At 38.6% G+C, this 20510-nt stretch overlaps 2 protein-coding genes and 1 non-coding gene across 4 annotated transcripts; 1 reads left to right on the forward strand and 2 right to left on the reverse strand.

The window, feature by feature from the left end:
* Positions 1 to 3118: 3118 nt before the first annotated feature.
* rnf26 (ring finger protein 26) lies at positions 3119 to 6846 on the forward strand. Its single transcript, XM_057351050.1, has one exon. It carries the CDS (start codon positions 3700 to 3702, stop codon positions 5011 to 5013), a length of 1314 nt encoding a protein of 437 aa, XP_057207033.1. The 5' UTR covers positions 3119 to 3699; the 3' UTR covers positions 5014 to 6846.
* Positions 6847 to 8265: 1419 nt separating this feature from the next.
* Positions 8266 to 8347, reverse strand: trnas-aga (transfer RNA serine (anticodon AGA)). Its single transcript has one exon. It is a non-coding gene; the product is annotated as a tRNA-Ser (tRNA).
* A 4109-nt stretch (positions 8348 to 12456) lies between these two features.
* Positions 12457 to 20298, reverse strand: c1qtnf5 (C1q and TNF related 5). Of its 2 annotated transcripts, XM_057350269.1 has the most exons (3): positions 20185 to 20298; positions 15430 to 15665; positions 12459 to 14542 (listed from the first exon to the last, which is right to left on the reverse strand). In XM_057350269.1, the coding sequence occupies exons 2-3, from the start codon at positions 15653 to 15655 to the stop codon at positions 14022 to 14024; spliced, it is 747 nt and encodes a 248-aa protein (XP_057206252.1). In that variant the 5' UTR covers positions 15656 to 15665; positions 20185 to 20298; the 3' UTR covers positions 12459 to 14021. The 2 variants fall into 2 exon arrangements, with proteins under 2 accessions (XP_057206253.1, XP_057206252.1); XM_057350270.1 differs by lacking the exons at positions 15430 to 15665; positions 20185 to 20298 and adding an exon at positions 14732 to 15084 and having other exon boundaries at positions 12457 to 14542.
* Positions 20299 to 20510: the final 212 nt, after the last annotated feature.

Below are 20510 nucleotides of genomic sequence, written 5' to 3' on the forward strand. Positions count from 1 at the left end.
GTGACTACATATTCAGATGATCACATATCATCCATATCAGCATGATGTTAAATGAGATGTTTCTCTTTATAACGGAGGTTTACAAATTTGTTAGGTTAAAATTATATATTTTTTATAAAATACATTCTTTATTGTATACTCCTGTGCCTTTTATTGTCCATTACAGTACCTAGACTAGACTAGAACAGAATTTCTATACTATGTAAATGTTACTGTGTTAGATAGCAACGGTTGACTTCTTAAACATTTTGGGCATTTTAAAATTATTTCGGAAAAAGCATTTTTAAAACAAATAATTACATACTTCAGTTTTGCACACTCCTTCTGACAATTTTTTTATGTTGATATATTATGATGGTTCTCACTTTAGGGGGTTCTGTCATCATTTATTCACCCTCATGTCAACACCTGTATATGATTTTTCTTATGTGAAACACAAAAGAAAATGTTTTTAGAAATGTCTCAGCAGTTTTGTGTTCAAACAATGGAAGTCAACGGAGGGCAAATTTTTTAAATTTGTATTCTTGAGAAAAGAAACTAAATAAATGATTAGGCAATTTTCCTTTTAAACTATCTCTTTAAAAACCTAAAAATAAAATGAGCTTCGTACATTTAGTTGTAAGGATTGAAGCTAAAGATGAAACAGACTTTTATACATTAATATATTCTGTTTATGTTCTCTGGAAGTCACATGGCTTAAACACTATTGTGTGTGAACACATTTTGAAGTGCAATTCCTGTTGTCCTCATGTTCAGATTCTACAAATAACACAAGGAAGAAACACTCTTCACTTACTGACAATACACTCACTGTTTTAGAATCACTGTTTTACCACTAAGGTTAATTTCCTATCTTTGGTGCATGAAGTTGATAGGGAAGGATCACATGGGAAAACAAATTTTCACAGTACTTTAAGTTTTGGGTATGCTTCGCAGTGGAAAGTTTAACGTTCTAATCCCATTTCTAAAAAGTAACTGTTGTGTAAACTGTAATTTATACTGTTTGATTCTACACAAATGTTTGGCTTCCTGTTGTTTGTTAAAGTGTGTTTTTATCTTACAATCACGTTTTACAATGCAATCTGTAGGCCTAAACAGATTCTGTTGATGCACCATTTCTGTTAAAAGATCCATAGATTATACCACAATATAAAAATCGAACCTAAACTTCAAATATTTGCTGTATGTGGCTCTTGGCCACTCAAGACATCACGCAGTGTCTTTACTGATAATGATTAATCGTCAAGTACGAATGTGTTTCTTTAAGTGGCGGAAAGACCCTTGCCTTAGCCTCCATGACAGTTAGGAGGAAGGAAATAGGAAAAAGTCATTCTTTCCATGCTGGACCCTGGGGAAAGTTTTTTGGAGTTGTCTGCTTGAATGAGAGAGGCTATTGTCTGTGGAACACAAGGGTGGTGGCTGTAAACGTCAGAAGAGTGAAGGGGCTCAAGGGCAACGGCATTTAGGGTCCCACTCCCACAGTATGTGCACACAGATTCTTCACAAAAACAGGGATTGTTTCAGAAAGGCACAGACATCAATGCTCTTCATCCTGGCATAAGGCTGTTGCTATGCTGATGTGAAGATATAAATAACTTAAAGTTTGTCCTGGTCTTTTGGGAACTTTTGGTAAACACAAGAATCCATGAATATGAATCTTGTTGAATCTTCATGAAATTCGCTGATTCTTGTGGCTTGAATAAGCTACATTTGGCTGAGAATCACTGTTTTACCACTAAGGTTAATTTCCTATCTTTGGTGCATGAAGTTGATAGGGAAGGATCACATGGGAAAACAAATTTTCACAGACTAAGAATCCATGGGACTGGTAATTTCAATGTATCAATATTTTCTCTACCCCATGTACAGTATGCTTCCTTCTTATCATTCTTATTAAGCAGTGTTGAACTTGGCTGGAGTCTGTGGGTTGCTGTGGTATGTGGGGTCATAGCATAGGTTGTGACCAGACTGCACACCAGTGGTTTCTACTGTTCAGAGTTTGAGTTTTCCCATAGAAACATCTGGATTACTGAATCAAGTCTGTCTCTGACTAACTATTAATAGTTCTTTGGTAAAATTCCTGAGTCAACAGACACCAGATACAAGTTAAAAAGTAGTTTACCCAAAAATGTAAATTCTGTCATCATTTACTGAGCCACGTTCCATTTGATTTCATTTTTGGATAAACAAAGCTGTTAGTTTCAGGAGCATTTTATATCCTTGTTGACCCTAAAAGGAGACATTAGGCAGGATGTAAAATGCTCATATTCAAATGGCACACTTCTTCATTTTGTGATAAACGGATAAAACGGATAAAATACAGGTTTGTAACAACATGAGACAGATATATTTTTTAGATGAAGAAAGTAAAAGTCAACTGACAAACAAACAAACAATAAATAATTAAATCTAAGAATGAAGAATTAACCTAACAATCAAAAATATGCTGTGTGGACGTTAACTAAAACGGTTTGTCATAACACCCACAAGTATCATCATATTTGAGAGGAAAAATGTTTTCTTAAGAAATGGGCCAATGTAAAAAAAAAATAACAATAGAACAGTCACTGACAAAATAATCTGTTGTTGCAATTAGGGAAAAAATGTTAGCAGAGATAAGCATTTCCTTTATTGCTCAAGGTTGCAAGGACAGAAAAAAGACTTGTCAGCTTAATAGTCTGGAAGTGACCAGTAGAAATGCAAAAACAGCAGTCATATTTTGCTTTATTCTCCAGAAGGAAATCTGTCAAAAGAAATGAATCCTCCAAGGCTTTGTTATTTCCAAATGGGGGCTCAGATCAGTATAGTTTGTTTGTTTTCCCAAGAGACCTTACCCGAGAATGTGTACTTGGCCTCAAGCGGAGGTTAAGTCCCTGACAATGTTTAGCAGAGAAACTAAGAAAATGTGTGCACAATAACAATAATAAGAAAGAAAGAAAGAAAGAAAGAAAGAAAGAAAGAAAGAAAGAAAGAAAGAAAGAAAGAAAGAAAGAAAGAAAGAAAGAAAGAAAGAAAGAAAGAACACTAAATGTTGCATGATATTCTTCAAAATCGTGTTTCTGCGCAATCTGAGTGGCGTGTTGATGCGCTTCAAACACTTTTGTGTTTTGTTGTGAGGCGGAAACAACGGACTGAAACAGCTAGAGAGAAGCACAGCATTCTAGTCAAATAATAACCGCAAGAAATATTTTTTCTTAGTCTTGGAGCTTCAGTAAACAACGTGACAGCTCGGCTAACACAATATACAAAGAATGAATGGTTACAGCGCTGTTCTTGGACTATAAATATTAGCAATCAGCGAACATGGACGCTTTCTGTTTTCAAACGTAAACATCCGCTGAACAGTTCATGGCCATGTGTGAGGAGCTACTCTACTATGCTAACCGTGTTTAAACTCTATTTTGTCTTTCTACACCATCTAAGGAGTGTTTTTCTCAGCGAAGGCTCAGCTAAAATACGACTCGACGGGACATTTTCAGCGGTTTGCCAAGACGCGTTTTACGTTACTTGTGATGCGAATGGGGTAGATGCTAGCTAGCTTTGCTAGCGAACCTGTTTGTTTCAGATCGGTAACTACTACAAAACATGTTATCGGTTTTGTTTTGTAGTGCGAGAGCACACATAAAACAACAAATGATACATTCAAATTCAGTCAACTAAGGTGATACCGAGAACATTGCACAAGAGGGTATCCTTATTATGGGTCTGTTGCACTTTGTTTTCAGTACAATTGGGAAATGCATAGATATCATTGGCCTCCTTCTGGATTTAAACTTTGTGATTGTCAGCTCAATAATTCAGCTGTTGGTGGCAGTGATCTCTTTTGTCAATAGTTTACCCATGCTACTCATAAATTCTGTGTTGGAGTGCTGGAATATCACTCTATTTTGCATAATCACAATGAGGGACGGGGTGACTGTTGTGACACACAACATGGTCGGAGGCTGGTCGCAGTTAATCGGAGGCGCGCTGGAAAGCTTCAAGATGATCGGATACTTGTCTTCACATTTATTGTTCCGCACCAAAGAGCTTCTCCACCGTGGACTGCTGTCGGGACATGGCTTGCTACGGCAGGCCTGGGAGGGTTGTGGCATCGTGTTCAGCCTGTTGCTGTACTTCATCAACACAATCATCAACCTCCTGCTCATTGGAACACAAAATTTATATGCTGTGTTGGTCAGCATGGTGGAAGCTGTATCCTGCCCTTTGCAGAAAGCTGTTGAGTTGACATTGACTGTGCTTACTTTTCTTTACAGTACTCTTGTGGGCACCTCCATCCTTTTGTGGACACCATGCAGACTGGCCATGGAGTTCCTGGGGTCCGTGTGCCACGTCTTTGTCAGCGTATTTCTGCTCAACTCTTATGGGCTGTTGCTCACCCTGGTCATCATTGCGAGTGCCACTGTGTACCTGAACCCTGTACTCGCTCGACAAGGAGCTTTGCATATTGTCAATTACATTAACACAGTACCTGTCCTTCAGCGTCTCCGTTGGACAGTGCACCGTCTCAGAGTGCTTGAAAGGAACGTGTGGCAGCGACTCGCCTGGCATCGCAGTCGGATAAGCCTCTGGGCGGTGGCTGCGCGAAGAGAAGCTGGCATGGCTGTGGACAGGGAGGGTGGACAACCAGAGCCTCACCAAGAGCAGAGAGCACCTCAAGCTGGGGGAGACCAGGTGGCGGAGGATGCACCCCAAGATGCCCAGCAAGTGGACGAACCTCTCGACCTGCCTCTCCCCAGTTCCAGTACTCACAGGCCCCTGCGGAAATTTCCCTCTGAGGATTGTTGCAAAGGCCCTCCAACTGAAAACCTACTGACACTTTTACAGGAGCAGGAGGAGAGGAAGAAGTGTGTTATTTGTCAGGACAGCACTAAGACTGTTGTGCTGCTACCTTGTCGTCACTTGTGCTTGTGTAGAGTCTGCACCAACATTTTGCTGAGCCAACCCATCTACCAACACAACTGCCCTCTTTGTCGCCACATGATCCTACAGACCATGGACGTGTATCTCTGATGGACTTGTTTACTAATCTGTTTTTGTCTCAGGATTTTTGAGCAGCACTGCTCTTGGTGGAGATGTTTTTCCTGTCAAAATCTTTTTTTTTTTGTTCATTCCACTAATGACTTATCTCCACTATTGATTGTGTATAGATTAAATAACATGCTTTTATATATTCAGATATGATTGTGATGTTGAGGCTGACAACTGTGACAGTGCTTTCTTATGTTTTTATACTCGCTGTCATTTTCTCATAATCATCTTTTGTAGCAACACTATTTTTGTCATATTACATGAATGTAAGCTTTGTATTAAACAAACGCTGGGTTAGTTGTGAAAGTTTTTGTGCAGTATGGTCTGAAATGCTGTGCATACTTTCTGTTTGGGGGAACATTTGTATGCTACAATAAATACAAATGTACAATCCTTAAATAATTCTTACAAAATGAATTGTATGCTTAAATCTTTCCTAACTGTACAAAGGTTTAATGGAAACAACATATTGATTTGTTTATAATTTCAGAGAAATCTATGTGCATTTTGCTTTTCCTTCCCTGTAATCATTCCACTAAAACTGTTTTGTACACTTATTGTGACTGCATGAGTCCTACTACAACATTCTCAGACGCCATTGTACAATCTGGTAATGTGTTAGCAATTTGTGCTCTTTTTGTCATTTATTATTGAACAGCGTTAAGGTTTTTTAATGGCTCTCTTAACTGCTGAAATGGTATTGATCAGCACAGTTTGAAACAGAAATTCTGTTAAAAAAAATATTTCAAGAGACGGTAATTCAATTCTTATCCTGGCTGATTCCCACATGAGTGCTGTTTGGTAAAGAAAAGAGTGTCAGAAAGGCTTTTAGCTCGGCTTTGTTCAGTGAGTGTTGTTACAACTCACTATTTTGGAAAAATCTTGTTTTTATCTGTGCATTAGAGACTCAAGGTAAAGCCTTGCACGTTTATCTTATTTGGTCTTGTCTGATACTCCAGTCTGTTTTATCCCAATAGCTGTAATCCACAATTGTATTCAGAAAGGCACAAAATGCGAAAGACAATCAGGTACATTTGCAGACCCCATTCGATCTAATACTCTTTTCACAATGTTGTCGTTTCAAAAGATGTGAAGAATTTTGTTTTACAAGACTGGATAAAGTCCCTGGTTGTTTTTGTCACCAACAGTAATGGAATTGGTTAAGATGTGCTGACCCATGGTTGGTTATGCTGTCTGTTTGTTTTATGATGGTTTTCATTACATATTTTAAGCCCAGACTTTTTAGTATTCTTGTACTACGGACATGTGTTTTATAGGAAGGTCTCCAGTTACAGTGTTTGTGGGTACAGCTGATGTCTGTCTCTTCAGCTGAATAATATCAAAGCTGTTTTCATTGCCCATCATCCAGATAAACAATAAACAGTATTTGACTGTGATTGATTTTGCCTTGTTTTTAGCCCATCACAAAGCTGTAGTATCTGTTTTTCAATGGATTTGAAATACAATTTACAACAGTCAGTATTTGATTGTGATAAATTGCTCATCCCACTCATGAAACGCTTTAAGATGAGATCAGCAGGACAGTTCAAATGTGGGTGTTGGGACATTATGAACTGGAGAGTGTAATGGAGGCCACTTCCTTCAGTTGTTTAGTACAGGATTTAGACACGACATTCCCAATCGCGGCAGTGGAATCCATCATGTGAAACACTGCCACAGGTTATGTATGTCATTTATAATTGTTTGAAAAGCCATCCACCGGCTTTAAATTGTAAAATCTGATTAAAGATGTGTGAAATTCATATAAAAAAAGTCTGAATAAAAAGGGACACGGCACTGGACAGCTCCACGTCAATATTTTTGCAAACCGGTGCAGACATGATGAGGGACTCTGACAAATACATGAACATAATGTAAACAAGGAAACAACAAAAATAGTTGTTTAAAAAAGTACTGTCATTTATAATCTTTCATGTCTCCTATTTGTTACTGCATACCTGAGAACAATGCATTAAAAATATCCTAAAGCTTAGGAAGTGACACCATGATGTCCTATTGTTTAAAATGGATGAAAGAGGATTTCCTTATCTTGTGCTCTGAGATAAAATCTTCTATTCAAATGATTGTTAGTCACATAATTAATAGGGCTGTGTATTGGCAAGTGCCTCCCGATACGATACATATCATGATAGATGGGTCACGATACAATATATTGCTATGTATTTCGGTACGATACACATTTACGGTATTGCAATACTTTAAATAGAAAATGTAAAAAGTAGAACTAGAAATACAAAATGCTGTGCACCACCGGGGATTGTCTGTAAGGATAAGTGTAAAAACATCCCTTACCTCTTCAGAGTGGCCATGATGTTTGATGCATGGACCTTTAGATCAGAGGTTTGGGTTCTCAAACTGTGGATTGCGCCCCTCAAGTGGGTAGCACAGGGGAATAAGGTGGCTCACGCAAGTCACTTGGCTGTTGTGGTGCATTACAGTTAAAACACTGAACATGGACAGTATAAAACCCCTGGTTCATCCGTGCTGTAAATGAGCTGGTGTCACATCTGTGAAAGCACAATAAATGTCATTGTTACTTTTCTTAATAAACTTTTGTCTAATGCACTGCAGTAGCCGAGTGACTTGTGTCATGACTTGCGAAGCCTACAAACAGCATTATTTTATATGACTCATTACTCCATTACTTATTTTGAAAACCAAAGCACACCCACACATCAGCTCTGAGAGCTCCAAGCTTTCTTATATTTTTCACCATGCTCGCTTCCACTTACTTTTGGCCGTATGTATATGACATGGTTTTAAAAAAATTAGCGATAGTAGAGGTATCACTATCGATACACTATCGAAAAAAAATATTGATAGTTACATGTATCGATATTTTTGCACAGCCCTAATAATTAACAAGTGTTTTGTGAGAATTATGACTGGGTGATTTTGCATTGTTTTTATGCATTAATGGACATTATACACATAATTTAATTTAGTTAAGCATTATGTCTCCACCTCTTTTAAATGTATAATATATACCTGGAGTGATGTTAGTTTACAAGATCTTTGCGAAAGACATCACGTGATACACATGCCGTGTTATTCGTATCAGATTGCAGGAAGGCCTTACCAATCATTTTGCACGGATTAACAGATACTGATTTAATTATATAATTTCAGAGACTAAATCTTTTTCATCAAGAACAACAGAAAACAAATTCCCGAAACAAATGCGTGGCCGTGATGCGGGAAAACTAAATGTTTCGTAGTCGGCAGGATTCGAACCTGCGCGGGGAGACCCCAATGGATTTCTAGTCCATCGCCTTAACCACTCGGCCACGACTACTTCCTGACATTAATCTGAAGACGGATCATGGTATACAAAAAAGGTCCTCAATCGGGTGTCCGCGATGCAACTGCACACGGTCCGCTAATTACTATTTACTCACAGGCAACTTTTTGTTACATATGTAAAGCATGGGTACAGAAATATTACAACCAATGTTCTCTTTAAGCTGCGCACGTGCGTGGCCGCGCGGATTCATTGAAGCTCCCGCGCATTGCAATTTTAACCTGCGTGCGTGCAGACAACAACATCCATTCGGGCAGCGGAAGCAAGCAATGGAAGAAACGTTACATCTGCATCATAAAAACCGGAAGGGTTAGAATCAGTGCATTCTCTGTTTCCCTTCCGATAAAAGTACGCATAAAAGGAGTTGCGTGCAAATAAAGTGCATTCTCATATGTTTCTGAACTTCTGTTCAAATTTGTTAAAGCTGTAAAGCGCTAATTTGACAGCCAAATGACAACGCCGCTTCTGCATTGTAAACTCTGACAGAACTATCGTACGTGTTTAAAATCAATGAAACGCACACGGTGTAGTACTGATGGTGCACGTCAAACAAGTTGCCCCGAAAATAACGCGGACTCTTTGCATCATGTTGCTCTTAGTCTGATATGATGCTCTGCAGAAAAAAACTCGTGTTAATGTTCGTGTAACAGCCACGACAATGCTGATCCACGAGAAAGACAACGGAGCTCAGAACGATAAAATAGCGGCCGGTGTGTTCTGCAACACGCAGAGAACACTTCATAAAACGGCCTGATTTTACAACAGAATTTATAAAATCTGCACTCATTTCTTTCGCATCCAGAGACAACCCCTACCTCCACTAGAATAGTCTTTGTGCCATTAACCAGGGTCAGTCATCTCACTGAAGCCTTAATAAAAACTTTAAAAAAAAGGTTCAAATAAATGTTTAATTGTCCATCTCACAGTAAAATGAAAATGTTTGATGCTGCAAATCCCTTAAATAATCAAGCAATCTATATTAAAAACAAAAATAATACACAGAAAAGTATTTAGCCTATGTGCAACAATAACATAATAGTGCTAATGTAATGTCTTAACATAATATTGCTGTGACAATAGGGTTGTTTCTATTTAATTAGCTCCGTTTACACATTTAGTATAAGGGGGTCCCTGATCCATGCATCTCTCATCTAAGGGGTCCTTATTGCCCCCAAAACGTTGACGACCCCTAGTATACAATATCACTGCAAATATTATTAGTCTTCTGTTTTTGTCGACAGTTTGCATTAAACTTATCTGAAGCCTTTAACATATCGTATATGCTGTGGATAGTAAGGTACATTTTACAGTATTTAGTAGCCTATATCTGTTTATTTTAATCACTGCGGCATAAACAAGTTGAGAAACCTTTATCCTACTCTTCAGTAATTGATCAAATAAACGAATCAACTGATAAATTTAAAATATCGGCAAATAAATATTGCGAGGCTTGTACTTATTCATATTTGGGTGTATTGGCCATCAAACGTCGGACAACTCTTAATCTAGTGCAAAAATCTCTAGAACTAACGTTATACAGCAGCAGCAAGACTCGTCTCAAGATCATGGGGTTACTGAATTCAGAGTTTATGTAAACATATCTGGCCCTGGGCCCACTTAACAATATATGCGGACATGGTAAAGTTTACCTTACAAATGGGAAGTCCCCTCTGGGTCAAAAGTAACATTCCTGCCTCTGGGTCAATAAGAATAAGGAAAAAAAACACCAGATACTCACACCCACTCAGATAACAATGTTGTCCACTCTGTACTGGGGACTTCCATTATGGCTGTCATTATTCGTGCTGTAATTCCACAAGGATTAAAAGATTAAAACTGTAGAGTAAATGGAATGTTAAATGGTAATTGGGGGTCAGAAATGTTATTTTTATTGGCATTCGTATGTTTTTTTTACCAGATCATTATTTTAATTAGTTTTTCCTGTTGTTATTATTGAATGTATTGTTCGTTGTTGGTTATAAAACGGCGCCCCCTACTGTTAGGCCGTGTTCACTTGACTTCTTTTATGACAAGAAAACGTTGATAAACGTGCTTTTTTAGGGAAAAAAAACGCTGGCCGCGTTTGGTTACAAATAGCAGCCGAACGCCATGACTTCGGAGTCAGCGTCTGTGCACGAAGGCAGCCCAGAGAAACAGGTAGGTTGCGTTAGTGATGGCGACGTGAAGCTTTTTGAACCACCTAGGCTTTAAAAAATGATTCGGAAAAAGAGGCTGTACTTCCTTCGCCAGTTGAGGAAGTTCAACCTGCCACAGGAGCTGCTCTTACAGTTCAACTCAGCTGTCATTGAATCCTCTACACTTCCATAACTGTCTGGTTCGGCTCAGCTGCAAAAACTGACCTCCGAAGACTACAACGGATAGTCCGGACTGCTGAGCGAATCACTGGCACAACCCTCCCCAATCTACAAGAACTGTACTCATCCAGAGTGAGTAAAAGAACTCGCAAAATCACTCTGGACCCCTCACACTTTCACTTTTATTCTGAATTTTTTTTTTTTTAATTCACTGGGACTTTAACACTAGAAGCGTTAGTTTTGCCTTTTTATATTGGACCTTCAGTAAGTTGGATAATAAAAGAAGCAGATTGACCAGGAGACATTTGCAAGCAGGACTTCAAAGGACGTTTCATAGAAGTGTTTTAGATGTATGGGCACACACACACACACACACACACACACACACACACAATATCAGTGTATTACACAGAACAGCTTTCACAGCCGATGTTAAAGTCATGGAAGCTGTTATTTAACCGTTGGTTATCTTAAGAATGTATGTCACTGAATTCTTATTACCAGCTGTAGGACTCTGATGAAAGTGAAAGTAATTAAGCATGTAGCTCAGTTAAACGTTTACAATCTCTGATAACCAAACACTACTTCAGGCGCATTCCTTTGGGCGGAGGTTATTCAAAACTCGGAACAGTGACATCATTTACCTGGGAAGTAAAGGGCTGTAGTCCGATTCCAGCCGTTCTCTGTAGTCCTTGAAAAACGAATTATGTTAAAGACAATATCTCGCTTGGCATTGAACTTTGCGCTTTATAATTTTGCAGATATTATTTATGCTCTAGCAGCAACATTACACACTAACTAACGTTTGAAAATTGGGAACGGCACCTTTAACAATTCATATTAACCTAGACCTAGACGCAGAGAAGGCAGTGCAAGGTACAGAAGAGATCTTTACCAATCATTTTGAAACAAGAATTTTTGTCACCTCAACTTTTGTTGAATCAAAATTCAGCAACAACATCACGTTCTTAACGTTTATCGCGAGATTTTGTGCAGCGCGAAGTTGAAGCAGACTGAAGGTGTTCGTCCATCTGGGGTGGGGGAGTCTTATTCGAAGTTTTACACTTTACTAACATGAAATTTAGTAAGGAAATTTTTTATAAATTTTCGCGTAATAACATGTAAAATTACACACAATCTAATTGTCAAACTTTACTGCGTCATGATAGGCTACAACGTGCGAGTTTCATGAGATTTTATTGTATTATTATATAATAATATATGCTTTTAAGTAGATCCTTATTTTAATTAGTTTTTCCTGCACGTAATATTCTTTGTTTTGTGATAAAACGGCGCCCCCTCCTGTTGTTAGAGCCAAGTTCACATATATTGGTATTAACGTTAATTAACGAAAACATATGGCGTTATCTTAAATTAAAGGCAGAGCAAGTTCCTTCTTACAAGTTATTTAAGTGAAATATCAATTATTTACATCTGGATTGAATAAACCCTTTGCTCTATTTTTTGTCAGAAATCAATTACACGCTACCTATAAAATACGTATGTAATAAATGCAGCAGCGTTTCAAACACTAACGTTTTGAGTTTTTGTGCTCTGTACGTTCCACTGGCAGTCAGGGTTATATGATACAGAGACGCCCCCTGCTGGTGTTATAGTGAAGCTCACATCTAAAGCATGATATGTCGTAGATGTAATGTGCGTAATAAAAACATCAAAATTACACATTATTTGGAATTCTAACATCTGTAATATTATTACACGAACATACAATTACAGGGAATAAGGGGATCATAAAGAGATTTCATAATGATATTTTATTATAGCCTATTTTTTAAATAGTTATGGACACTCACAAAATATTTAAAACGTATCACATGTTTAGTGAATTAGACATTGGTATTCTTTTCAGTACCTTAGGGTAGCATTCAAATACCATGTAATCATTCTGTATCCTTGTATGTACAGTCAAACCAAAAATTATTAAGACAAAAAATATATATTTCTGTCAGAACAAATTTATCATGATAATGTCAGATCATTTCGATAGAAAGGTATGTAATGGATTAGGTTGAATAGCTGTCAGTTGTTAAATTTAAGTACACAATTAGATAATACCAATTTAGGGCAACCAATTACCAAGCAAGGCTTAATTTTGTTCAGTCTGTGGTGTAAAAATGTGGCATCAGCAATTAAAGAAAAAACACTTAAACAAAACACATGAATAATTGTCTGAATAATTTGGTCCCGAATGCTTATCAATTTTACTGGTAGTTTAAAGAATTTATGGGTGTATGTCACAGTTTACTTTATTTTGCTATCCTTACTTAATAAACTACATAAACGACAGTGTCTTGCACCCACTATTAAAAAATATCAAAAAGTGGTGTCTAAATCATTTTTGGTTTGACTATATATAGCAAATAGATAGATTATCTTGTTCAACCTGTTGAATACTGTTTTGCTTGGACATTCGTCTAATTTGTTCCTATATTAGATATATTTGTCAAAACATATTTGCTCAAAAAACGAAATTTCAGGATTTGGATTCAGGCCTCTGAACTTCTTGTGACTGTCCGGTCTGGTTGAAATACACTGTTCTCCAGCTGAGTGGGGATAGGCCATGATCTCATGAAAATGAGCTGCACGAAGGGAGAATACAAATGTACCTAAGAATTTTCTCAACTTTTTTGCAAAAACATTCCGTGTATACCTCTGCCAGCAGCCTGGGGAATATTGGAATTACTTTTTGAAAGAAAAACACAGAAATGCAAGAGAAAGAAAAAGAGAGAAGCTCTGTGTCTGTGTTATGTAAATAGGAAGTTACATATTGGCCTGAATAACTGGGCTTGATGACAAAAATGTCTCTCTTACTAAACAAACAGAAGCTTCCAAACAGATTTTGCTCTGCTGCAATGTCTTTGCACATTTACACAGTACTGTCCGATATTCTGAAACACTACTGATATAACTCCCTCATTCTTTACCTTAAATGCACCATGAAACGCCAGCTCCCGGTCTGTGACTGCAGCATAAATGATTTTCCCTTTAAAAAATAGCTAATGACAAATGCTGTAATTATGGGTGTGTAATTTTTTATTGAACTCATACTTTCTACTGTTCAAAAGTATTTTATTACACTTTTTCACAAAACAGACCGCCAACCAGAAAAACAGTAAAAATGAAAATATGTGAATATGTGTTATTATTGGAAAGTTTTTATTTTAGTATTTTATTTTTACTGAACCTGCATAGAACGGAAACTTGCTATGCTTGCAATGCTGAACGTAATTGATTTTAATAACTGGTAAAAAGAGAGATTTAATATAGGCCAAATGCTGGCCAGTGAAGGCCTTTGTCCTGCCTATGATATCAGAAATCTAGGTGCTTTACATTTATGCAAAAACAGCAGAGTTTTTCCAGTCCGAGTACACTAGGAAACCATTGAAAGTGCTGTCAGTCTTCGGACTGGAGTAAAATCCTGTGTACTCGGTCAGTGCCATCTGCACCCAAACCTGATCTCCTGGAATCAAGTGCATAAGCGTGCCTCCAGACAGTGAGGCTGGTTTGGACCAGTTCCCGAAGATCTGAAAGTAGGAGGCCACCGTATGTCCTTTCTTTATGAGGTCAAACTGTAAGCTGGAGCGGTAGACTGTGGCGTGAACTGCAAAATAGTAAACACCTGGCACCCTGCAGGTGAAACGTCCAGTTTCAGGATTATAATCCCCTTGCTCGTTCAGCACAATCTTGTCGAAGCGTACTGCTTCCCCTACTGCCATGGGTGCTGTTCGGGCCTCGGAGAGCTTGGCGCTAAAAGCCGACTTGGGTGCCACTGCACATTCGCCTGGGGTTCCTTTTTCTCCTTTTTCACCTAGATCCCCTCTGTCTCCCGTGAGACCTCTTATACCTGACTGACCTGTGAATGATAAACATAGGATGCTTATGTTGCTCTATTGAATTTTTTAATTAGGAGGACTATGCATTTTTTGGACAATAGAAAGACAAAGATGCATTAGAGTAGTATTTTAGGAAAGGAAAATTGTACATTTAAGCTTTTAAAGCATTGAGGAAGATCAGCAAAGAAAAATAAGTTTTGTTTCTATACCTGGCTCTCCTCTTTCCCCTTTTTCGCCATTCTCTCCTGGCGGGGTATCACGCCCATCCCGTCCATCCCTGCCGGGCTGACCAGGGCTGCCTTGCAACCCAGGGGATCCTGGGATACCTGGGCTGCCTGTGCATAAACTGGGGATCTTGTTGTCTTCAAGTGAGTTGGAACAGTGCACTGCAATAACAAGCAGGAGAGAAAGGGGATACGTCTGCAGAGATGTCATTGCTTTCAGTCTGTGGAGAAAAGGAGGAGAGGAGAGGAAAAAAGAAAGTCTCAGTCATAGTCTCACAGTATTTTGAGATGATGTCAGCATCATTAAGGTTCAAACAGACTTATGCTAGACTGCAGATGATGTGAAAAACAGTCCAGCAACACTGAGAGTTGCATGATCTCACCTCTAAGTCAATAGGGTAAGCGTGCAATAGGAAATATAATAGTACATCATAATTATAAAGCAAAAGCTCAATAAATNCTGTCTCCTGTGAGACCCCTTATACCTGACTGACCTGTGAATGATAAACATAGGATGCTTATGTTGCGCTATTGAATTTTTTAATTAGGAGGACTATGCATTTTTTGGACAATAGAAAGACAAAGATGCATTAGAGTAGTATTTTAGGAAAGGAAAATTGTACATTTAAGCTTTTAAAGCATTGAGGAAGATCAGCAAAGAAAAATAAGTTTTGTTTCTATACCTGGCTCTCCTCTTTCCCCTTTTTCGCCATTCTCTCCTGGCGGGGAATCACGCCCATCCCGTCCATCCCTGCCGGGCTGACCAGGGCTGCCATGCAACCCAGGGGATCCTGGGATACCTGGGCTGCCTGTGCATAAACTGGGGATCTTGTTGTCTTCAAGTGAGTTGGAACAGTGCACTGCAATAACAAGCAGGAGAGAAAGGGGATACGTCTGCAGAGATGTCATTGCTTTCAGTCTGTGGAGAAAAGGAGGAGAGGAGAGGAAAAAAGAAAGTCTCAGTCATAGTCTCACAGTATTTTGAGATGATGTCAGCATCATTAAGGTTCAAACAGACTTATGCTAGACTGCAGATGATGTGAAAAACAGTCCAGCAACACTGAGAGTTGCATGATCTCACCTCTAAGTCAATAGGGTAAGCGTGCAATAGGAAATATAATAGTACATCATAATTATAAAGCAAAAGCTCAATAAATGAAGTGTAAATGTAGAAAGAGCGACAGAAATTAAAGGTGTCATGAATTGGCCTTGTTTATTGTTTTATACTGTTGTATGAGGTCTACTTATGACGTTTGTGTGGTTTTTACATTCAGAAACATTAAAAATCAATAAGTAATAGGCTATTTTCTACCCGCGTTTTGAGGCCGGCTCGACAAATGCTCGGTGTTAATATGAATGCCGCATCGAAGACTTGGAAGTAAACGCCCACTGCTATGATTGATACAGTTTGCGTAGTAAACTTAGTTGGAGCCTTCTGGGAATTTGGTTGGACACGTAACGTTAGGTTACACATTATCCCTATAGAGCAGGGGTGTCCAATGTCGGTCCTGGAGGGCCACTGTCCTGCAGAGTTTAGCTCCAACTTGGCTCAACACACCTGTTTGGAAGTTTCTGGTCTGCTTTGTGAGACCTTGATTAGCTGTTCAGGTGTGTTTGATTAGGGTTGAAGCTAAACTTTGCAGGACACCGGCCCTCCAGGACTGACTTTGGACACCCCTGCTATAGAGGGTATGGACGTGTCGTCACTTTACCACGTGAGCACGCCAGAGCGCGCCCCCGTTAGGGGCAAAACATTCAGCAAAATAACTGCTTACAATATCAGGAAACGCAATTCCGTTCAACATTTCAGTGTCCAGGAACACTTGGTTCCTTTGTAAGTCATAGGGAAGTTATAAGGATCACCATCGAGTTCAGCTGCTTGTAATTTCAGCAAATAATGTCATGTTTTAGTCCCGGTTTCTATGTTTCTCTTATTCTCCTCAGCCATTTTGCTGTGTGTTTTACCACTCAGGGGAATGTGTCCTGGCGCTCAAGGGGGGCGTGTCCCGGTGTGTTCACATGGGAAAGTGATGTCAATGCATACCCTCTATTCGCACGGGATTAGTATTATCTGGGGACCTCATGTAATTTAGAAATTACCTCCCCACATCTGTATTTCATGTGGCGCATTCGCACGGGATAAGTGAAGCCTTTGATTTTAATCAAATTTACTGACTTATTTCCCAGATGTGATGGCAAGGCTTTGCGTATAGTTTGTATAGCCTATAGTTGTATGGTGTTTAATGATATATGACCGTACCTGTCAGCATTTGAGACCCATGATCGCGAACCGGACAGAAGATCCCCATGATCGCGGGTGTCAAATGTTAAGAGAGTTTCCATGAGAAATAAACAAACGGGAGACTCCCGTCCAAAACGACAGTGTTGGCAGTAGGGTGACCACCACCCAACAAACCAAATATGGGACAGGTATTCTGTTTATGTGGGACAACATTGAAAATGCGTAAAACTGTGATATAATAACAGAATGAAAACATTTTAATATAATTTTTTAGCTGATAATTTTTTTATTTAGTCCATTCCAACTACAACAATAAAATGTTATATAACATAAAAAATTAGTGGCGATTTCAATTTAAGGTTCACTGTCTCTTTAAATTTTGAGCACAGAGGAGTTATCATGTTGTACACTTTGAAGATCTTCTCAAAAAGAGAAAAACTAAAGGAATAAAGAACAAACAAATAATGATAAAGAGTTTCTCTTTAAAAATGTATTATTGTTAAATAATGAATTTCATGATTTGTAAACAAGTTTTATTTTAATACGCTAACCACAACCTATAGGCTAAACACAGTTTCAGACCCACACAATTTACTATGTTTTAGTGACTTTATTTGGCAAGTTGACATGGGATCGCCACCCAATCTACTGACAGATGTCACAGCCTCTTGATGACTGAAATCACTGCCTTCTTCTCATACATTGGATAAAAGTCAGGCTTTAAAACATAGTTTGTATGAGCTCGTTGGACACTGGTGTGCGCTGGGTTTGACACTGCGCTGTTAAATAGTTAAATAAACAATGGCGCAAACAAGCGTCTCATGTGCGTTTCGGGTTAAAGAACGTGTTTCTTAATGTGACAACTAAAAACCAACAGACTGATGAAAATGCGGGACATTTTCTCAATATGCGACTTGTGGGACAAGGGGTGAAAATGCTGTGCGGTACAACGCAAAGCGGGACAGGTGGTCACCCTAGTTGGCAGGTAATTTATGGATATGACCCAGCACCCGAAATAATATAAAAACACTTCAAAACAGCCTCAATTATTTGCAAACGGTGGATAAAACCTTGAAAAATTATATATGAGCCTGCCAAATCACAGAGATACCGATTCGCACGGGAATAATATTATCACAGGACCTTGGTGTCCGTCAAAATATGGTGGGTAATTTGTGGACCACCATACAGACATGGCCGATTTGCATGGGATTAAGATCACAGACAACCTCTTCAATTATTACAAATGATTAGAGGTCCCCAGGTAATAATCCCGTGTGAATATGGCTATCAGGACATATCAAGCGATCTCTAACAAAGTAATAGTGACGTATAGTACAAATATGTTTTACTCACATAAGATTGCTGCACCATTCCTATCTGATCCAACAGCACTGCTTTTTAATTTAAGTCTCTCCTCAAACCCAGCGTGGACCTGTGCCTTGTTCACAAAGGAATCCGCGGTGGAATGAAGCGAACAAACGCTCAATGTTTTACCCACGTGAGCAGGAACGTCTTTAAAAATAAACTTCAACCACGCAATGTCGGAATCCGAAGGAAGGCTATGTTATAACAGTTGTAATTTCAGTAACAAGGGCGTTTTCAGTTCTGACACTTACAGGATGTTTGCTTGAATACGATTCCCTCTTATATAATAAAAGCTTGGGTTAAAATTGATGTCTTAATTCATAACTCCTTTAAAATTCCATAATGCATGAAAAATGCTGGAATATTTTAACCCATGGTTGGGTCAAATACGGACAAACCCAACTAGTGGCTATAGCACCGTTTCCATATAAATAACCTGTTAAGCCCCTGTATGGTTCTTCAGTGGTTCTACTGTATATAGCACCTCAGTCCACTATGATTACGAGCCAAAAACCACTTTTAGTGCTTTATAGCACCAAATGACAGATGGAGTTGCTAAGAATACATATTTTTTGCTATCCTACCTACGAGTGATTATTTTGTTAACTGCATTTTATTATTTGTACATTATTTGCATACTTTTAAACGTAAAATGTCAAAATAATTGTCTGGGATTGTAAACAGACTGTTGTATTAACATACGTGTAAGACCTAGACTCACTGCAGTGAGGTGGTGAATAATAAAAATGCAGAAAGTGCTAACAATCCACCATAATAAATGTAACTGCCTGCCATCTCTGCTGAGGTGCTTAAAAGCCAAGGCAGTACAATCAAGCTATAAACACGCAGCGTCTCTAAAGCAGGAAGTAGGATTCATGGACTTGTCATTTCTGGTAATCTTGCCTGGAACTGAACCAAGAGTTTATGTCTTGCTGTAAATCAGCAGGTTTCTCTGCAAGTCTGCTGTCTCTAAAACAGCTGTTTCATATAAAAGTTAAGAAACTGCTTATGGCTCACATTGAGAGGTACAACCAGACCACCAAAACATTCTTTTAAGGGCTGCATAGTCAGTTAAAGCACATGCCTCTTTAATTCAAGAGAAACATCTGTTCAAGGACATCTGGACAGTTTCTTGTTATCTCTCAGGCCCGTGTTTAACGTTTTGGTTCCAAATGCTGTGAACAGCCCAGTGCTTAAAACTAAATGGCTGCCAAAAATCACAAAACAAATACCATCCTTCCAGAATCAATTTGCGGGACTGATCGGCAAACTTATGTCAGCATCAGCTATTAACAATGGGGTAAAATCACAGTATTAGCACAAGTGAAACAATCTGTGGAATGACTTATGGGAAGCTTTGCTTTCTTTGTATGCTTATCTCAAAAAAGCAGAGCATTGCAACTGGTATGAATTATATGTGGTATAAAGAAAAGGACATTTTAGTTTCAATGTTTGCCTTCAGAATTGTGAATAATGAGAAACTTTGTCTTCACTCTCATTAACTGAGAAAAATGTCAACACCGATTATGAAAATCACCAATAACATAGTGTCACATGTAGTTACATAAGACATGCCTTTCCATGACTCAGTAGTGCTATTCCATAGTAAAGCACATTAGTGGTGGTTCTTCTTAAGCAAAATACAGTATTTTAAAATGGAGAAAATCTTAGCAAATAGATATTTGCATCGAAAGAGTCAAAACTTACTAGCAAAAGAAAAAAGAATTTGCCTATATAAAAAAACTAAAATCACATTGAAAGCAATGAATACATTCTTTAATCCAATATTGACTGAACCTTGCACAATTATCTACAGAATAAAACTCACCATTTAGGTTTCTGTCAATTCAATGGATTGACAATCTCGAGCAGCCGAGAGAGAAGGTCTTCTTTTCTTTGCCGTCCAAAGATTCTGGGAAAAATGAGCAGTGCTAGTCCTCAGAGGAAACTGCAAGCTATTGGAAGCCAATTAGAAAGAGGGAGGTTGGGAGACGGGAGGGAGAAAGAGGGAGCGTCCTAGAGATGGAGACTAAATGTTTGTAGTTAGTCCAACTTTTTAAGTGTAAATATTATCTGATACAGTAGAGAAGGATTGATGTGGTCTTGGGCGCCAGTAAACAGTCTGGTGTGCCCCTCGGGTATTTAATCATTTTG

This window comes from Triplophysa rosa, linkage group LG14 (genome assembly GCF_024868665.1).
Source record: "Triplophysa rosa linkage group LG14, Trosa_1v2, whole genome shotgun sequence".
NCBI lineage: Eukaryota > Metazoa > Chordata > Actinopteri > Cypriniformes > Nemacheilidae > Triplophysa > Triplophysa rosa.

What these genes read in the sequence shown, in the direction of transcription:
- rnf26 (XM_057351050.1), top strand. Translation starts at nt 3,700, where the DNA reads ATGGGTCTGTTGCACTTTGTTTTCAGTACAATTGGGAAATGCATAGAT.
- c1qtnf5 (XM_057350270.1), bottom strand. Translation starts at nt 14,957, where the DNA reads ATGACATCTCTGCAGACGTATCCCCTTTCTCTCCTGCTTGTTATTGCA. An exon ending in AGGGGAAAGAGGAGAGCCAG is followed by an intron (nt 14,543 to 14,731) that starts GTATAGAAACAA and finishes TATCATTCACAG; the next exon opens with GTCAGTCAGGTATAAGAGGT.